This window comes from Pseudochaenichthys georgianus, chromosome 6 (genome assembly GCF_902827115.2).
Source record: "Pseudochaenichthys georgianus chromosome 6, fPseGeo1.2, whole genome shotgun sequence".
In the NCBI taxonomy this organism is placed as follows: domain Eukaryota; kingdom Metazoa; phylum Chordata; class Actinopteri; order Perciformes; family Channichthyidae; genus Pseudochaenichthys; species Pseudochaenichthys georgianus.
The window spans coordinates 43197336-43219077 of NC_047508.1; the positions used below are offsets into that span (position 1 = coordinate 43197336).

Consider the following 21742-nt stretch of genomic DNA (forward strand, 5'->3'; position numbering starts at 1 on the left):
CAGAGTTATCCTATTTATAATAAATGTAACATTTTACAGAATGTTTACTTCTCTGGGGGAAGGACACGTGCAGACCCAGTCAAATAAATGAAGGACTTTAGAGGCTTTGGATCGGCTTTTATCACATCATCATTTAATCACAACGTACAAAAGTATTTTACAGGTGTCAGTGAATACAGTCATCATTCAATGAGACACTCACATAACACTTGATTTGGTTTTTACCAAACAATAGCTCCTCCAGGAAGACAATACATATATCAATAATATATTAAATGGCCCAACAGCTAATGTTATTTCTGAAAATGGTTATGTAATATTTACATCAATACAACAATATCTTTCTAATGTTTACAATATCACATTTCTTAATATTTGTTTCATGACAGTTTTTCTGGCTGTGTAGTCTCAGAGACTCACTGTGAAGTCGTGGCTTCAGCTCTGGAGTCTAACCCCTCCCATCTGAGAGAGCTGGACATGAGTTACAACACTGTGAAGGACTCAGGCGTGGAGCAGCTGTGTTCTGGACTAAAGAGTTCAAACTGTAGACTGGAGACGCTGCGGTTAGTTCACTGACTGCAGCCGTTTATTTTTTATTTGATTTGAAGAATTCCAATGTTTTCATATTTGTTCTGTTTTTCCAAAGCTTAACAAAAAGCAAAAAGAGAAAAGCTTTATGGCTCAGTTTTTCAGCTTCCACAGACTCACATTGTATTCCATGATTCACTGAAGATGATACTGATGAGCTGTGGGATATAAATGAGGTTGTCAAAGGTCTGATGATAGAGAGTTGGAGCTTGGATCATTTGGTGTGGCTGCTACCACATTTTATTTCGCAGAAACACTGTTTGAACTTCAAAACATTCATGTCCATCAGGAAATGTGTGCTATTACTCCTGACACTCATAACTCCAGAGATGTTATCCATAATTAATGTAATATTGGTGTATAAGTCTTCATCTTTCTGTAGCCCTGGGGCGGCTTAGCTCAGTGGGTTTGTGCACTGATCCTTAGATCAGGTGAGTCTGGCCCAATCCTTGGAAAATACACTTCACCCCAAATTGCTCCTGTGGGAATTGCAGCTTAGCATATAGCATTCACACCGAAACCTCTTCAGGAATGACATTCTCTAGTTATATTGGTTAGGATCCCCTCCGCCACAGTCGCCCTTGCTGATCTTTATTTGGTTCCCTTTCATCTTAATGTATTTTCACAAATATTATATAGAATATTGATATAATGATGATCCTCAAGAACAGGATAAAGCTCATTGATAAGGTCAAAGTAATGTTTGTAAGGGAAACTTCTGTAGCAATGGAGAGTCAGGACTCAGAGAGACACGGGACGAGCAGGAGTTCTGATGTCAAACACTGGCGTTTATTACCAGCATCGGCCGGAGAAATTCACCTCACAAGTCACACAGTCAAAGGTTCTGACTGCTCCGGTGGGTTGCCATGTCAATTCTGAATCTCTTCTCATCTTGGCAGACCTTTAATTAGCTTCACTCAGAGTCAACCCCCATATTGGGGAAAGCATCTGTGAACACCTGGGGGACACTGAATCACTTTATCAGACTCTATGGCTCCTATGACCGAGAGTTGACCGGTCATAAAACTGGTAAGGTCAGCCACAGCTGACCGTTCCCTTTCCTTAAGACAGATAACAGACTTCGGCTTGGTCGTAAAACGTCAACAGGCCGAAAGGTCAAATATCTTAGGAGTAAGGAGAATTATTCTTTGACACTTAGGAGTAAAGACAAAATTAATCCCTCACAATGTTGAGATTCACATTTAAAACCTGAACACATCTGATGGATTATAAAAATGTCTTTTTCAAAATCATGTTTTTTTCTTTATTCAGACTGAGTCTCTGCAGGTTGTCAGAGATCAGCTGTGCTGCTCTGGCCTCCGCTCTGAGGTCCAACCCCTCCCATCTGAGAGATCTGAACCTGAGTTACAACAATCTTCTGGATTCAGGAGTGAAGCAGCTGAGTGATCTTTTGGAGAGTCCAGACTGCAGACTGGAGACTCTCAGGTCAGTTCTCCATCTTTTACTTTTTTCTGTGCTGAGATTAATATGTGAGAGAAAAAGTTTTTAAACAGTTTCAAGTTTTCACTTTCTGAACTCCTATATTTTCTTTATTCAGACTGAGGGACTGCAGTTTGTCAGAGATCAGCTGTGCTTCTCTGGCCTCAGCTTTGAAGTCCAAACACTCCAATCTGAGAACGCTGGACCTGAAAAACAACGATCTGCAGGATTCAGGAGTGAAGCAGCTGAGTGATCTTCTGGAGAGTCCAGACTGCAGACTGGAGACTCTCAAGTCAGTTCTCCGTCTTTTACTTCTATGCTGAGATTAGTGAGATGAGTTGAGACTGCAGACGTCAGGCTGATTTTCACTTTCTTAACTCTTACATTCTCATCTTCTCCAGCGCTAAACAAATGATTGAACCTTTAATTATTTCAATCAATCAATCAATCAATCAATCCATCCATCCATCCATCCATCAATCAATCAATCAATCAATCAATCAGTCAATCAACCAATCAATCAATCAATCAATCAATCAATCAATCAATCAATCAATCAATCAATCAATCAATGTTTATTTATATAGCCCAATATCACAAATGTTACATTTGTTTCAGTGGACTTCACAGTTTGTACAGAATATCAGTATGACAATACGACACCCAATTCAATCAAGAGCATTGCTTTCTAAACTTACATCATGTTTTCTTTCTGCTATAAGTATAAGATGTGCACATTTATGATTTATGTAATGCACTGTTGTTGGGGGGAGAGACCGCCCCTTCCATAGGAGGAAGTGTGTACGGCGGGCATGGAAAAGTCATACTCAGTGCGGTGAACGCTGGCTTTATTGCAACTGTATCCGTAGCACCCCACGCAATAGTTGGGACTGTGTACTGACGTCAGTAAAAAAGGTTTGCCCCCCCCAAGCACAAATGTCAAACTCCGCCTATGGTTGTCAAGTCCCTGTACAGCCCTTAAAATTGTGTGTGGACTGCTACTTGGAGAGGTCCCAGTTCACCTCCTGCCCTGCCGTGGTGCCCTTGAGCAAGGCACCAGACACCCTTCCCCCCTCACTCCCATTGCTCCCCGGGTGCTGTACAATAGCTGCCCACTGCTCCTAGTACTAGACTCCTGGTACTAGGATGGGGTAAAAGCAGAGAACACATTTCGCTGTGTGTGCTCACTGTGCTGTGTGCATGAATGTGTGACAAATAAAGAGGGTTTCATCCTCTGACTCGCTTCTATTTTATTCAGACTGAGGGACTGCAGGTTGTCAGAGATCAGCTGTGCTTCTCTGGCCTCAGCTCTGAAGTCCAAACACTCCCATCTGAGAAAGCTGGACCTGAAAGACAATAATCTGCAGGATTCAGGAGTGAAGCAGTTGTGTGTCCTTCTGGAGAGTCCAGACTGCAGACTGGAGACTCTCAGGTCAGTCCTCCATATTTTACTTTGATGCTAAGATTAGTTTGTGAGAGTTGTTTTGACACTGTGCTGCAGAGTCTGATGTTACACTGATCCAAACTGAGCATCTTAATGCTGAAGTATATTTTCTTTTTCTATGGTTTTATTATTTGACCGTGGCAGAGCAATAATGATCTTTACATTTAAATAAACATGAAATATCATACACTGCATAATTTCCTCTGAATCACCTGAAATGTACAATCTCCTTATTTATTTTTAAACAAATGATATAAAAATATAGAAACATTGAATATAGATTTTTATTAAAACTATCAAATACCAACAAATACATTTGTTGCTTTTTCCAATATTGTTATGAAGCTACTTGATACTTATACTCAATAATTAGTTTACATTAAGTATTCTTTGATTTTATGACTGCACTATTCCTAAAATAAATATTCTAGATGTTATTCACATTACTTTTAAATTCACCCTAAAATATTTGAAAACATTGGGATTTTGATTTGAATATGTTTCTGTTAGTATAGTTTAGAATGGGAAGTTACCACTTTTATATTACATAGATTAAAGTAGTGTCATATATAAAATAATAAGAGCTCTTGTTTTGTGTCAAACTGTTTTTAAACATTTTCGAGTTTTCACTTTCTGAACTCCTACATTCTCAACTTCTCCTGCTCTAAACAAATGATTAAACCAATTATTTTCTATCAAGAATATTGTTTTCTAAAGTCATGTTTTTTCTTTATTCAGACTGAGTGGCTGCAGGTTGTCAGAGATCAGCTGTGCTTCTCTGGCCTCAGCTCTGAAGTCCAACCCCTCCCCTCTTAAAGATCTGAACCTGAGTCGGAACGATCTGCAAGATTCAGGAGTGAAGCTGCTGAGTGATCTTCTGGAGAGTCCAGACTGCAGACTGGAGACTCTCAGGTGAGTTCCCCATCTTTTACTTCTGTGCTGAGATTAGTATGTGAGAGATGAGTTGACTGAGCTGCAGCAATCAGGCTGATATTATACTGATCCACTCTGACAACCTTAATGCTAAAGTCTATTTTCTTCTTCTGTGGTTTAGTTCATTGATCGTGGCAAAGCTATGTTGATCTTCACATTTCAGAGAGTTGCTCAAATGAAGCAAAGCTGTGGTTAATAAAAATATCCTTAAAACATGTGATAACCCTCCTCTGCCATTCCAGAAACCCCGAAGTCAGATGCAGAAAGTTGAAAAAGGTGGATGGATAGAATAGGACTTAAAAGAGAGGCACCATGAAAGTCGAGGTGTTTTCTGAACTGAGCCCATACTGTTGCTAGACACTGTGTGTCTAGCAACACTGTGTGTCTAGCAACCAGATTACAACTCAAGTTATTTGGAAGGAGAGGGAGTGAACATTTGAGCAATGCTAAGATAGAGAGTTCTTTGAAGGAGCTCTACTCCATTGCCACCCAAGACGGACAGTCGGATTGATTGTGGAAGTTAGACCAAAAGGTAATACAACGCATGTTGGCTGCCCAATAGTACAAACGACAATTAAGAAATGCATGGGGGTCCTCGGAGCCTCAGCCAGACTCCAAGGTCTCATGGAAGAAGACACAAGGCACGACCAACCAGAGCTCAGGGTTCTGCATCAGGATTCCTAGCAGTCCGAGCACCTGACCCGGTTCTAGGCCTTCGTGTCCTGTCAGGTTCATCCCCCGTGTCCTTTCACCACTGCCTGTTTCCCATAAGCCCTCATTCCTGGTGGTCTGCCCCAGATTCCATGCACATTTCTGGGGGGATTTAATACTCCACTATTCCTAAAATAAATATTCCGGATGTCTTTTGTTTACATTCCTTTACAATTCATCCTGATATATTTCACTTTTTTTAAACTTTAGGATTTATGATGTCTGGGGGTTTGTGTATATGGAGCAGCGTTTAGGATGTGAAATCACCACTTTTGTTGTCCTTTAAATTAGTGAAAGGTGTTTTAACCATTATTACAACTTGAATTATTTCTAGCAAGAGCATTGTTTTCTAAAGTTACATCATGTTTTTTCTTTATTCAGACTGAGTCTCTGCGGGTTGTCAGAGATCAGCTGTGCTTCTCTGGCCTCAGCTTTGAAGTCCAAACACTCCCATCTGAGAAAGCTGGACCTGAAATACAATAAGCTGCAGGATTCAGGAGTGAAGCTGCTGAGTGATCTTCTGGAGAGTCCAGACTGTAGACTGGAGACTCTCAGGTCAGTTCTCCATATTTAACTTCTTTGCTAAGATTAATATGTGAGAGATGTGTTGACTGAGCTGAACGGGCTGATATCATACTGATCCACTCTGACAACCTTAATGCTAAAGTCTATTTTCTCCATCTGTTTTGTAAAGACCTACGAACAAGAGTAATGTGATCCACCTTCTTAGTGTTAGTGAGTTCTAGCGCAGAAGCGTTCTGAATGAGCCTTAGTTGTCAAATTGACTTTTCAGTGAGACATGTAAAGACAGTGGTCGAGTCTACTAAAGATGCATGCATGGACAGGTTTTGGCCAAATCCTGCTGAGACATAAAGTAAGTAATTGAATAATAGATATATTCTTAAGGTGATAACAGGCCGACTTTGTAATTGTCTTAATTTCACTCTTGAGATAAAGGTCTGAATATATGAATACACCTAGATTTCTGTTCTTTTCTGTGGGTTTTAACAATGCTTATTGGAGCTCAGCAATTACATTTTATTCCTTCCTCATTGGCTGAACAAATTATTACATCAGTTTATTCTTTGTTGAAGGAAGTTTTAATATTTCCAATCATTGATTTGTCAATGCTGTGTCATCTGAAAACTGATAATAACTTCTTCTTTTTTTTTCAATTAACTGAGCCAGTGTTGCATGACGATGTTAAACAATAGAGGCCCCAGGATGGAGCCCTGAGGAACTCCGCATTTCAAATGTGTACGCTTAGATATGTAATTAACTATAGAAACAAACAAATTTGTCACTGTGCTTCCTGTAAGATTCAAACCAATTTAGTATTATGCCAGAAAGTCTATCTATCTGTCTTTCCAGTTGGTCTAGTAAAATGTAAAATTTGGTCAACAGTGTCAAAACAGCACTGAGATATCAAGACTGAGATTCTGCTAATATTTGTTTTTAACGGCATGTCATTTAAGATCTTAACAAGAGTAGGCTCAGTGCTGTGGTTTGGTCAAGACATGATTGACACAAACATTATAACGTAAGCTGCAAAGCAACATTTGAGTAAGAAAGCAACTGTCTAACTGAAAGGACTTTACAGAAAAGCTAAAAAGATAGTCTGTTTGGTTTTCCCATGATATCTTTTTCTTTTAGATTTATTACTATTTATTTCCCTGCAGGATCAATGACAAGTGGATCACAGCTGAGAAACAGAAGATCTGTAAGTATTAGAAGTATCTAAAAGTTATATGGTCAAAATGTGGTATACAACTGGATAAAAAATCCTCTTATAACATCTTCTGGCAAAATGACACATCAACGGAGCTGATCCAGATTTGCGTCCGATATGATGTAATATTGGAAATGTGGGCTGGCTTTACGCCCACGGCCCTACAGTATCAGTAACATCGCTATCAGAAACAATGTGCAATGTTTTGGAAGTAATATGGTCTTTGTTTACATTAGCAAGCATCGCTAACCTGTACTGGAGAGAGTATGTGTAAAAAAGCAGGAAATAAAAAAAGGAACTCACCTTGTGGTAAACCGGAAAGAGAAAAAGCATTTGAGCTCCATTCTGTTTCAGAAATAATCCTTGATGTGGTTTTGAACATGATATGGTGTTTCATCACGGCAGCATTTAGCTGAGTATCTGCAGGCAGAGAGGAGACCTCACTGCTTGCCTTGTCGTGCTCAAAAGGGGGCGGGGCCAGCAGCTACAGACACATAATCGGCACTTCTCTAACAGGCCTTCTTCACAGTTATTTGTAAGATATTTGTTTAAAGTGGTTGTTGGTTGTATTACAAAAGTATGTTCGCTCTTTTTATTCCAGAACCGAGATTGGAAAATTTCCCGACTAGTGTACAACCTCCCTCAGTTCTCCCACACTGCTCCCTTCAGTTGCTAATGCCCACATTGGTTTCAAGAGACTGGTATCATGACAGGAGAACAATCTACACATTTTCCGTTACTGACTGCATACTCACCTGTGTTGCTTGTACCTTGACCCAACACACTGAATAAAGGAATTATAGCACTTTAAGAGCCCATTTAGAACAATACTAGCTAAATGAAATTGAATGTAGTTTAATGCACAACAAGTTTTAATGTATGTGAAGGTTTTTCAGTTACATAAGTATAATCTATTCCAGTTGTTTTACAGGAGGCTAAACATATTCCTGAGAGACAGAGGTCACACTGTGTCCCTGAGGCAAACTGTATTCATTCATTTGATTGATACATTTTTTTTATTTTCGAACAAGTAAAATAAATAATTACAAAACAAAACAAATGTTGCAGTGCATAGTCATGTAAGAGAAATCAAAAACAAAATGATATTTACAACAACAATAGCATTAGCAACATAAACAGTCCCACATCTAGTGTTCGAAAAGGAGTGAGAAGAAGTATAATTTATTTAATCGCACCCCCTTGTACCTAAATGATTTATTGATAATCTATAATCTGCAATAATGATCATTATTATTAATTATTATTGTGTGTAAACTCATGTTTTGTGCTGGTTGTATGAGGGTTCAATTAATGGGGTTCAGTTTATGTGAGTGTGACTTTAAATCTGGGTGGAGATTCGCAGGGTTTATTGATATGGTATAAATAGAGAGGATAAATAAATGAACGTCATTGAGATTGAGGAATCAGGAGATGCCACTAGTAAGTTAAGTTGTATGGCATATGTGTGATCCTAATTGTTGTATTGTTATTGTCCTTTTTCTTCTCAGGTTAACAACCTATTTGGATTTGATTAAATTATCCAAACTAGGAGTTGTTTCCGTTCATCTTGATTTCACCCATACTGTCGGGAGATAGACAGTACAATTATTGTCATTATTATTATTATTATTAATCTGCTATACCTCTTGATTGACACACACACACACACACACACACACACACACACACACACACACACACACACACACACACACACACACACACACACACACACACACACACACACACACACACACACACACACACACACACACACACACACACACACACACACACACACACACACACACACACACACACACACACACACACACACACACACACACACACACACACACACACACACACACACACTGCAGCATCTGATATTTAAGAAGTGTGTTACATTTGAAATGGCAGAAAGTCTTGTTGCAATTTCCAGATATCAAAAGAGGTCCCTTGAGTTCCTCTGGTAATTATCAAATAGTAGCAGTTAAGTGAATACTGTTCAAACAATACCTGTGTTTGTGTTTTATATTGATTTATCTGTTTTATCCTTTCATAAATGTGAGGACTAAGGAAATATTTGTATGTATTCATGCAAACTATGAAGAAGCTTAAAAGGGGAAAATGATTTGTGTAGAAAACTGTGAGCTGGATTTGGGGCCTGCTAACATGTGGTTTTTGAGGACAAAGGAAGAAGGGGGAAGGTGAGGAGTTGACTTACAGTCAACTCAGATCCCTGAGATAATAAAGCTAAGCCACTGTGTTTGGGAAACTTAAGAAGTGAGGTGTTGGGGATATTTGGGCAGCCAATCACGGAGGTCTGGAAGGGAGGCGCAGATAACTCCTCCTCTTGTAAGCGAGGTATTTAGACAGGACCCACTCTGTGTTCAGCCTCTTTCCTCTGGATGGCTCACGTGAGTATCAGGTAAATGTGGGATCCCAAAGATAACTGTATTGAATTTGTACTGTATTGATTGTATTGCATTGTCATATTACCATTAAAGTAGATTATTGTTAAACGGTTATTGTATGGATTCCTTCCTGTAAGAATAACCAGCTTGTTTAGGGACGCGCGGAGATTTGAATAACCAGTTGTCCATTCAAATTTCTAACAAATGGTGATCCGACGTGCCAGATAAACAGAGCTGTGGAGGGATCCAGACGACCGGAATGGGTCGGGAACAAACACTTTTAGACATCTCAGACAATAAGCAGGGCCCTGCAACTACAAATAAGGTAAAAAACCAGATTGTCTGTAGGCGTTTCACAGTGTTTTTGAAGTTTAAATGGAATATACAATGCATATTTTACTATGTTAGGAAAGTTATATAAAACACGTGAACGTTGATCGCAAGGTAGACAGAGAGTCCTGCGTAACGAGAAGTAAAGCGGTTTGGCGTGGACCTCAGGTAGTTTATTCCTGAGTGACGTGGAAACGGTGCAGTTCGTGGGTTGCGAGGTGAAATTCCTGCACGACAAAACCTGGAAACTCGATATTTCAGATCGGGTCGCCGTTTAAAACTGGGGTTAAATAGCAGACTAAGGCCAAAAGCTAAGTGCCAGCGGTCTGCTATATGTTCAATTCCTGGGAGACAACGCAAACGTCACTTAAATTGTGACGGGACCGGCTCTCGTTTCCCTTGTCTGTAAAAATTAATTTGAAAAGCAAACGTGTGATGAAGGGCTCGCTAAAACCTGGGTTTTTAAGCCCCATGGAATGGTCACATTCCTTATGAGTGTTGAAGTACCGTTCAAGGTTTGGTCTGCCTGTTGAAATAAACATCACATTATCAAGCTGGACAAACTGTACGGGGAATAAATCTGTGTGATTTTTACCTAAAATACTTGTGTGAGCGATTGACAATGCACTCAGAAGAGTGAAGCTCATTTGTGGTCTGCTGCTGCCATCTAGTGGCTGAAAGGGGGTAACACCTTTAGAGTTTACTCATTAAATTGCTGGTCGGTATTGAAGAAGGGAACGAAGACAATAGCCCAGTATATTAATACAAGTGAACACATGTTAACGAAGTCAGATAAATAAAAGCGAAGTGAATATGGAACGTCAAGACAATTCTGAAATTCCAGGGAGTTACCGGGAGCAATGGGAACAGATTAAGAGATTGATTTTAAGTGGAATCAAACAGGGAGCTAAACAAAAGGCTTGTATATTTAAATAAATAAGCTGTCTGTAGGTTGTCATTGTTGATTAGTAAAGACCTTGTTTTATGTTGGTAAATGTAATGGTACAAGAGCAAGCTACCCAGATAGCAAAAGATATTAATTCAACATTAGATTTTGGTTAAATTGGTTATTTTTGGTTGAGGTTGAAAAATCAATGTTGATTCGATGTGTTTTTACAGATACCATTTCAACGTTTGAAAAAATGTTGTTGAATCAATTTAATATAGATGCCGGTTTTTCAACGTTGAAATTCCCTACATTGAATTGACATTGTTTCAACGTGTGGCGCTCCCCTCTCGGGCGAGATCATGATACAGCGTCGGAGGCGGGGTCTGGTTCTTTCCTATGAGAGCTGCTGTGCATGAAGACAAAATGGCCCAATTTTTGAGAGAGCGAAACGTCACAGATTACCCGTCATGCCTGTTGCACGTTGCACTATGGTTGCACTTAATCTTGAAAGCGCGTTGGTCACGTGAAAGAGCGTACACCTCAGCGTGTGGAGGAAGGCAGGCAGTTCAGTAGCCGCCAAGCCGCCTGAAGAGAAGAGCCAGATATCACAAATCGGTAAGAAATGTAACGTGACCGTTGCGCATACCTACTCTATATGTTTACCTCAGTTATACCCTGTTATGTTTGTTTAGGTTATCCAGAGCACAAAAGAGGGAACTAATTACTTATAATATATATCATCAACGAATTTAACGTCGTTCATCGCATGACGCAGTTGATATTTTATTGCCCTGACTAGCACCTAGCTAACGCAGCGCTAGCTAACACAATCTGACCTTAAACTCTACCATCCTACAGAAATTACATAAAGTGTTCACTAATGCAGTCAAGCTAAAGCATTATTTAGGATATTTGGGTGAAATTGTGCATATTTTTTGTTATATTATAGCCTATAATATCATAAATTAATTAAACCGTTCATGACGCAGTTGATATTTTCTTGCCCTGGCTAGCACCTAGCTAATGCAGCCGATACACTAGCTAACACAATCTGACATTAAACAACTCTACCATCCTACTAAGGATGCCAGCGATTAATGGATTATTCGTTACAGTCTCCATAATCAAAGATTATTTTTAAAATTCGATTTTATTTATATATATTTTTTTATTATTATTTTTTTCTGGCTTAGTTTCAACCAAAATATAGACTAATGCTAATAATAGTAATAGTATTAATAATTGTAAATGGCCATTGGTCACACCACCAGTTTGTTTTACTGTAAACTTGGAGGAAGCCAGCAGCGCAGGCTGCACAGACTGCAGACTGCTGCTGCAGCTTGCTACACACCGACCCCGCCGATTTTGATCATGGTCAGTTTCTGGCATCCCTACATCCTACAGAAATTACATCAAAGTTGGTCTGATACAGCTGTCAAGCTAAAGCATCATATAGGATATTTGGGTAAAATGTATGTCCTAGGGGTCCTGGACTCCCGGTTGAAGACCCATAGAATAAAACATGTAATTCTAGGGAATTTCGTCAGTACAGTTATATTTGCATTGCACCAGGAGGCTGATATATATTTGTACTGTTAGTTTATGCATACTTTTTTTTAATCTGCTTTGTTTTCCTCCATTTCCAGGATTATACTACAAGACGAGTAGAGGGGATCACTGCAATACACAAGGCCAAGTAAAGTAATCATAGCAGCGCCACCTCTCTTTACCTAAGATGGCTTCTTATTGGTCTAAAAGACGTAGAGTCATCAGAACTGTAAGGGACATGGAGAAAGATATCCTTAAGGAATACGAGGAAACTCTTTATAATAACAAGTCACATTTAGACCCCTGTGTGAATAGGGAACCACCCTTCAGAATTTCACACGTTTCCCAACTAGATACACCACCAGCTTCCCATGTACACATGGAAAATGATCATACTGATGGTAGTTTAGCTGGAGATGATGAAGTTGAATCAGATCATGTACAAATGGGAAATGATCATACTGATGGTAGTGTGGCTGGGAATGTTGAATCAGATTCTGACTCTGACAGCCATGACGAGCATCAGCCTAGTCAGGATCTGCTTATGAGGAGCCTAAGATATTGGGCAACATCCTACTCAATCAGTCTGGTTGCTTTGTCTGCTCTGCTGTCCATCTTAAAGCTTTTTCACCCTATGCTCCCTAAGGATGGAAGAACTCTGCTTAGAACACAACATGATGTTGCAACCACTCAAATGCAAGGTGGCGAGTACTACCATTTTGGATTGGTGCAAGGGATACTTTCACGATTGAAATGTTTGAGTTTACCAGTGAGCCTCAGAACTCTTACTTTACAGTTCAACATAGATGGTCTCCCTCTCTTTAAGAGTTCAAGACTTCAATTCTGGCCTATACTTGCAATTCTGAAATGTGATTATACCAAGTCCCCATTTATTGTCGGTATCTTTTGTGGTTTAAGCAAGCCCAAGTGTGTTGTTGAGTATCTGCAGCAATTTATTAGCGACCTTAAAAATGTACTGGCTAATGGTGTTGTTCATAATGGTAACCGATTTAAAGTACTGGTTTCCTCATTTGTGTGTGATGCTCCAGCCAGAGCCTACGTTAAGAATATCAAGTCACATAATGGCTATTCAGGGTGCGACAAGTGTGATCAACATGGTGTGTGGAGGAAGAAAATGACTTATCCTGAAACAAATGTCAGGCTCAGGACAGACTCAAGTTATTGTGATATGATTGATGAAGAACATCACTTGAAACAGACACTCAGTCCTTTAACAGGGACAGTAAAGATGGTTTCTTCATTCCCAATAGATTATATGCACCTCTGTTGTCTTGGTGTGATGAGAAAACTGTTGAATATGTGGTTAAAGGGCAATCTTGCCACTAGGCTTCCTTCACAAACTGTTAACAGTATATCAAGCAAACTGCTGGGGTTACATTCCCACACTCCTTGTGAATTCAATCGCAAGCCAAGGAGTTTGAATGAGCTAGATCGTTGGAAAGCTACAGAGCTCCGATCCTTCATACTGTACTGGGGCCCTGTAGTTCTGAAGGATTGCCTTCCCAGTGAGATTTATGACAACTTTATGTTGTTTTCAGTGGCCATGTATTTGTTTTTGTCTCCTGGAATTTCTGCCCAAAAGGTTGAATTAGCGCATAGATTGATGATTTCCTTTGTGGAACACTTTGGACAGTTGTATGGCAGGGATCAGATTGTGTTCAGTGTACACCAGCTTATACATTTAGCCAATGAATACAAACAATTTGGACCTTTAGATAATGTTTCAGGATTCCCTTTTGAGAATTATCTTGGCCAAATAAAGCATCTTTTACGCAAGCCACACCAACCTCTACAACAGGTGGTCAAAAGGTTGTCAGAACAGCCACGTTTTGAGGTTCCATTACCAACAGATGAACCAGTCTTACAGAAAATCCACACTGATGGTCCACTCCCTCAACATTTCGGTGTTGCTGTACAGTACACAAAGGTCTCCAGTAGTCGTTTTACCTTGTCTACAAAGCAGGGGGATAATTGTATTGAGGTGGGACATAGTATTGCAGTAGTGCAGAATATAGTCCAGGAAGAAGATGAGGTCTATGTGATCTACAAAAGGTTCAGACACCAAGAATCATATTACACTTATCCCTGTGAGTCCTCATGCATAGGTACATACAAGGTTAGAGAGTTGTGTGACAATATCGGGGTTGGTAAACTTCGATGTATCAAACGTAAATGTGTTCTGTATCCAGAGTCAGAAGGAAATGGCCTCATAGCTATTCCAATAGCTCATATGCAGTAGCATACTGCTGGGCAAGTAAATGACATCTTATGATTTATGAGCAGGTTTTTTTTTAATCATTTACATTATTTCATTTATTGTATACAGAATGGAAAGAAAGGTGGTGCTTTGGGCCGTTGTACTTTTTCCAAATGGCGGAGCTGCAACAGTTCTTGCCAGCTGGTTCAGTCTAAAGGAAGGTACATTGTTATGGCCCCCAAAAAACATGTATTTGAAGGCCCTTAAAGAACACATGACGGCCCATAAAGGATGGAACACATATGCGAATGTCCGGCTCTTGATTACTTGTGGTAAGTAGTCACTGCATTACTATTGTCTATTTTCAAGTATATAGGTATCCACATCTTTTTATGGATGGCAGTTTGAATGTGTGTGGTGCCATACCACATATGACATATCTGTCACAAGTGAGACTAGTCAGTAAAATGTCATCCTGTTATTTTATGCTTTTTCTTTTACAGACTCATTGGAAAAGGCCAAACGATATGAAGAAAAGTATGTGAATACTGGATGTCCAACCACTGATCTGAGCTCTGAGGACGAAGCAGGTGAACGTGGGAAAAGAAGAGTAAGGTACAGTTGAATTCCTGTAGGAGGTCAGGTTCCATGTCTGGCCTGACTTTAACCCTTATCAGACAACGTCGCATTGATAAAAAACAGTATGCGTGTACTGTATAGGCTGGAACCAAAAGAACCCAACCGCTCATAAGATGCAATGGAAAAGTGGTCACAGCACTCCCAGTGTGGAGGAAGCAGGCTTAGGATGTTTACTTTGATCGCTCCCTCTTGAAATATATAATCCTTGGTTTCTGTGTAAATAATAAGTAAAAACCCCACCTCCAGTCCTGTGATAGACTAGTGTCATCTCTATGTGTACCTGTACGTCAAGCTGCCTCATTCTACAGAAATGGGCCATGGGCCAAATTAGTTCAATTAATGGGAATGTTTCATTTTTATTTTCCAGGCCAAATCCTGTGTACATGGAGTCAGATGGGGAGTCAGAAACCAGCTGTGTGAAGAGAAGATTTGCCAAGCCACCTGATGTTCATTGTCCTACAGTGCTCCTAAAATCTAGCCAGTATCCCTCAGTACCAACCCCAAATGCAAGCAGTGGTATGTCATTACTTATTAAAATGGCAGAAACAATATGTAATTGCATGTGAGCTTTAATTTACAAGCATTTAGTTCCTCCATCAATACATTCAAACATCAGTCATGTGATATGTGTTCAAAAGTTACAGCATCCATTATTCCTGTCTTTTGTTCCCTTTTAGCCTCTGGAGGAAGCCACTCGGAGAATGTTCTGTCACTTCACCAGGCTGATAATGGTAAGTGAACCACTTCACACTAGGGATCGACCGATATGGATTTTTCAAGGCCGATACCGATAATTAGTAATCAAGGAGACCGATAAACGATATTTGGAACCGATATACATTTGCAGTAATATCAGAAAATCTTGGTCTCAAAATGTAGAATAACACAAATTCCAACACAACTTCTTTGAAATGCCTTTTTATGTTTGATGAACTTTTCAACATCTTAAAACGGGTTTCCTCTCTGACCCTGAGTAAAGTAAATGAAATAAAAACTACTAAAACTTGTTCTGAACTTCTGATATTTGAATCTCCCTCATTTAGTAGTCCCAATTCAGCAGCACCAGATTGTGGTGCAGAAAGCAGAGTTGCTGTGAGGCTCCACTAGCAGCCCCCCCTCACAGTTTATCCGCTGCGAGACGCTACCTGTGTAACTGGGAAACTGATAGAATTGGATCGGGACATTGCTCGTGAACACAGAGTGGTGACTGCAACCAGAGAAACGGCCGCATCAGATCCAAAGTTTTATCGGCAATTTGATTTAAAAAAAGGCCGATAGCGATAATCTGTAAAATGCGGAATATCGGCCTCGATAATCGGTCGACCCCTACTTCACACTACTACCTCCGGGCGGACAGTATGTAAATGTGCTTTGTCCGAGTTACAGCATTCATAGTTCATGTTCTCTCATTGTAGGCTTTTGTGGAAGCTATTTGGCGGAGCTGGACCAGTCCATGGACCACTGTAATGATGGTAAGTAAACTAATGGTGTAAAAGTCAGGCACATTCAAGTGGCTGCCGATGAGAATTTATTCAGGACACCGGAAATATGATCCAATGTTTCGGTCTGTCCGAAACGTTGGTCATATTTTCTGTATCCTGAATAAATTGTCATCGGCAGCCACTTGAGTGCACCCCTCGTTATTAAGTAGACTAATAGGCTATTATGTCTTTTTTATCTTTGGATCACAGGAATTATCAGCACCTTAGGTGGGAAACTATTCTTTAATTACTTACTCGGTAGTGAAGTGTGTTCATCCCACAGGTCTCCTTTATCTAAAGTTGGAAAGTAACTATATGGGGCTAGCTAGGTGCAATTGCTATATGGTGCTCATGGATAACAACTTTGATAGTGCTCATTTGCCTTATTTAGTTATTTCTGTCTTTTTCTAGGATTGCCAACATATAACTCCAGCCCCTACCACGCTATGCCATTACAGAAAGCAAGGAATGTTTTGTGGAAAATTCCCAAATTCATTTCAATATAAAGAATTAATACCAGCTCAGTGGCCTTGTGGTTAGTGTCCGCCCTGAGATTGGGAGGTTGTGAGTTTGATCGCCGACCGATATCTCCCTGCTTGGCACTCAGTACCAAGGGTTGGATTGGGTTAAGTCCCTGCGACATACTAGCATCATGTCCAGGGGGCGTACTTGTACATCATGCTGCGGAAACAGGATATCGGCTCCTATGGGCCAATGGTTCCCATGGCTTACTTATAAACAATTAATAATGGTGTCTTATCTTTTAGACGGCGGTGCCAGCTATGCACATGGCTCAAGATTAGCTGACTTCAGCGCACCGGGCTTGGCTCACCTGACCCCGCAGTACCCATCCCACCCCCCTTCAGCTCCAGAAACACCACGGGGGAGATTATATGGAGGGGAATCAAGCCGAGTGTTGAAAGGCAAGTATCATTTTCTAAGCAGGTTCTTAACCGTACTGATGCCTTCTGAATTGAGAAACCTATCCCTTGTGACTTTCCCATCTTTTCATGTTTTTTGTCATGGTGTTAAGGCTTAAAATGTAAGCACTTAAACCTGCACTATGTAACTTTTTTGTGATTACAATGTTATTTTGTCCAATCTGTATGGTAGTGTTAATACAATATAGCTTACAATTGGGGTGGTTGATTTTGGTCTCCCTGCTCTTCTATTGAGACATTTAGATCCTTTATCTAGGTGAGACATGACCTTGGTTTGACAAAAATTATGACTTTATGGTCAATTTCTCCCCCGAGCAAGCAGGTAGGCTCTATAAGCTCAGTGGTAAATATTTCAGCAGTTGTGCTGGAGACCTGTGTTCAGGGTAGAATAGGAAAGTTACATAGTGCAGCTTTAATGGTTACTGTTGGCAAACACTTATCAGTGAGTTACTTAGTGTCATTCTAAATGATTGGAAATTAAAAATCTATCCTTGAAATGTAAATTAAAACCTTTTTTTTTTTTCAAGACATTGCTGCCATGAGAACCACGAAAATGCTTACCGAGCTATGTATGGAGGTGAAGCAGATCTCACGTGACATTAACTTTATAAAGACGGAACTTGCTAAACTGAACATTCATGGAGCTGGACCAGAGTCACAAGAAGACAACTTCCCCATAATGGTTCCACTCATCAACGAGGAGAAGTTTGATGAGACTGAAGCTGCTCTGAGGGAGGAAGCAGTCCGTCGAAAGATGGTGAACAATTTTTACACAAAGCATTTTCTCTATAATCTGTTGAGGCTTCTAATATTTTCTGTATGCATTTGCAGGTATCCTGTGGATCCTTATAAGTTTTAAAAGTCTTACATTTCTTGTTTGAAATCTTAAGGGCTTATGTCTGGAATTGTAGGAGTGGATGCATTACATTTCTTTTTCACTTGGATGTGTGTTTGACAGAAATATTGTAAAAATACGTCTCGCGAATCACAATCATATTTTTCTTAATCAATATTTGACAATTTCTTTAGGAATGCCAATTTGGTTGATGGCATTGTTTGTCGATTAGTTTGGACACCGTAGTGGTCTTATTTCTTCCTTAGAGGTAATACAAATGTGTTCAAATTCATTACATTTGTATTTATTTATTTTATAAATGAGAAGATGTCTATTTACATAGTACACTGTAGCACACTAACCATTTTCTCTCGTCTGTTAAGATTACCCGCCTGGCATTAGTCGGAGGGACCAACTCGGAAAATATGTTGCTATCCGCTGCCATGACAAACAGTCTAGCCTGCATCTTCAACTGGGCGGGAAAGGGAGAGAAGAGGGCCTTCAAGGACATGCTGATAAAGGACTGCATGTTTGGTGAGCCTGCACCTCAAAATACTAGGTTTACTACTTTACAACAGATTTGGCAAATATTGAATTTAATTCATAAGTCTTTTAAATGTCTTTCTCAAGTTGATAAGAATGGATGCAAAATGCATCCATTCTTATCCTTATCTTCATATAAGTGGTCCTCATTAATGCTCATAATAGGATGGCAGCATTTCTGTCTACTCGCTCTGCATCTCAAAGGTGGGCTGTGGACAGTTCAGAATCCTGCCTACCAGTGACATTATTCCTAGCTAATGGAAATTGGAAATGACCATTGATGATGTCACTGATGGGCACGTTTCTGAACTGTCCACTACCGTCCTCTGAGACACAGAGCGAGTAGACATAAATGAGTAATAATGTGAATCAATTATATGAAGATGGGGTTGATGGGTGAATTGCTCAATTAAGGCCGCCTGAAAACCTAGTACACTAAACAGTACACACTGGAACGCATCCATTGCAGCTTTCTTCTTATTATTTCAATAAACAAACAAAAAATGTAACTTCTTTTTTTTCAGCTGCTGCTCGTCAATTTGACCGCAGGCTGACGGAATTGACATTCAGGGTTGGAGTGCAGAAGTGGCTGCGTTACGCACCAGAGAGGAATGGCGGGGTACCAAGGAAAAAATAGTTAAACGGACATTGTTTAAAGTTGAGGTGTTTTCTTTCATGTTGAACTGGGGTCTTATAGATCTGAGTTTATAGTTAAGACTGCCTTTCCACCGAGTATGACAACCCCGTTTGCAGTTGCCAGGTTTTTATGTCATCTGGAGTTTCAGAGCAAATATAACTTGAACTACAGTTGATGGCCAGATCATTGTCTCTAAGGAGCTCCCTCCACTTAAAGGTCCCATGTCATGCTTTCCCGGTTCTGACCCGTCCCCTTGTGTTATGTAGCTTTTTCTGCATGTAAACGGTCTGCAGAGTCAAAAACCCTCAAAGTACACCCTGTAGGGAGTAAAACTCTAACACAGAAAATGCATGTCTCTGCTGCCCCAGAACTTCTTCCTGAGTAAAGTGACGTAACGGGCATAGTGGCGTAACACACACTCTCACTCAGCCTTATCTTTTCTCAGCTGCGGCTCTGTGGATTTACACACACTGAGTGTGTGTCTGTGTCTCGCTGATGTTCAGCTGTAACGGTGGTGAACATCAGTGATTATGTGTTACAATGGCGTTAGCAACCAGAAAATGACACCAGTAATGACAAAGTGATGAGAATGCTGCGTGGGGTCTGGGTACCGTGTTGGCAGGATGTTGCGGGGCTCGCTGCTTCGAGGAGCAGACGGTGTGAGCTGGATTACTGGTGTCGTTTCCTGGTTGCTGCGTGGGGTCTGAGAGACAGCGAAACACAGAGGAACTCAGCCTGAGCACACAGACACACACTCGGAGCCGCGGATGAGAAAAGATAAGGCTGAGTGAGAGTGTGTGTTACGCCACTATGCCCGTTACGTCACTGAGGAAGAAGTTCTGGGGCAGCACAGACAGGTATTTTCTGTGTTAGAGTTTTACTCGCTACAGGGGGTACTTTGAGGGTTTGTGACTCTGCAGACCGTTTACATGCAGAAAAAGCTACATAACACACAAGGGGACGGGTAATAACCCTAAAGCATGACATGGGACCTTTAAGAGAAACTTTAAATCGATATTTTGACCACAGCTATGAGGACGAGCAGGTTGCCAGAACTGGCAAGCGCCTTTCTTATTTTATTTGCCAACCTCTGATGTTATCTTGAATTCAGTTTTGTTATTTCCGCCATGGTGCAAGGCTGTTGTTCCACAAATGTTCCACCCCCAGTCAAACATTCCTTCATTAGTTGCGCTGACATGTGACCTTAAGAGACAATGTTTTTCGTGCTTGTGGACAAAAGATGTTAAAGATGTTCATATCATTGAATCTGAATAAATAACTGAATAAGTAATAGGCTCTTTTTTTGTTTGTTCATTTTAGTTTATTTTCAATGTCCGACATCAATTGCAATCTCCAGCATGACAATATCTCAATGTTGATTCAATGACTTTTTGCAATCTGATAATAACATTGTTTCAATGTATAATGCAATGCATAATATAGTTGAATCAATGTTGATCCAATTCTACATTCTTTCAATGTTGATCATATCGTAATTGAATCAAGGTTGATTCATTGTTGGGATTGGTTGAAAATTCAATGTTGTTTCAATGCTGATCATAGCGAGCACATTCACTGTTGTTTCAATGTCTGACTTCAATGTTGAACACAATCTTCAGCGTGACCATATCTCAATGTTGATTCAATGACTTTTTGCTATCTGGGTATTCATCACAATTGTCTTTTTAGGTTATGAATAAAACAAAAAGTAGTAGCCTAAGTGATAAGCAGAAGGGTTTTTGAACGCTTGTCAGTATATGACAGGGGTGCTTAGGCCCGCTTCGGTTTTCAATGTGCGCCATCACGTTAAAACAGAGGATTGGTGGCATTTTCAGTTCATTGCTTGCTTCCACACGCCTTCCCCCTCCTTGTCTCTTTCACGACTTTAGTTAATGCATTAGAACGATTGTTAACTTGCCGTGTTTTTAGAAATCGAACTCACTGTTCCGGAACGGCCTTTCAAAATAAAAGCCAAAGGCCGTTGTTCGCCAGAAATGCCTTCACAATAAAACAGTAATTAGCTTAACAATATATTTAACTTATATTACGTCCTTAAATATTGATTTTAATTCATTACAGATCTAACCTGCTTGTAACACAACTTAGATAAACAATTTCAAAAAGAATAGAATAAGCAAGTGGTTAAAGGGGGTTTACTGTCTGGCTCATTTGATTTAGAACTGAAGTAAGGAAGAATAGTGTTTTAGGAGAACTGTCATTCCTCATGGTTTCTAAAGATAAAAAAGAGATTTTACAATGTGGTTTTACTACTTTTAATGGAGTAAAGAATCTGGGTAGACTACTGCCATTGATTTGTTTTAACATTCACATGTTTCAGCATTCCTGACCATATAGACACTCAGCCGTTTTATTTTGTAACCCGTTGGGAGAGAGATTTAAATTGAGTTTTTCTCAGTAG

General features: G+C 40.0%; 1 protein-coding gene across 1 annotated transcript in view; it reads left to right on the forward strand.

Annotated features, from left to right (window-relative positions):
* The window catches only part of LOC117448402 (protein NLRC3-like), a 33967-nt gene extending 25571 nt beyond the window's left edge, over positions 1-8396 (forward strand). Inside the window, exons 8-15 of the mRNA XM_034085685.1 lie at positions 390-563; positions 1861-2034; positions 2147-2320; positions 3287-3460; positions 4211-4384; positions 5498-5671; positions 6796-6836; positions 7447-8396. Coding sequence (XP_033941576.1) covers positions 390-563; positions 1861-2034; positions 2147-2320; positions 3287-3460; positions 4211-4384; positions 5498-5671; positions 6796-6836; positions 7447-7448 — 1087 coding nt within the window. The 3' untranslated portion in view covers positions 7449-8396. The remainder of the gene's footprint in view (positions 1-389; positions 564-1860; positions 2035-2146; positions 2321-3286; positions 3461-4210; positions 4385-5497; positions 5672-6795; positions 6837-7446) is intronic.
* Positions 8397-21742: the final 13346 nt, after the last annotated feature.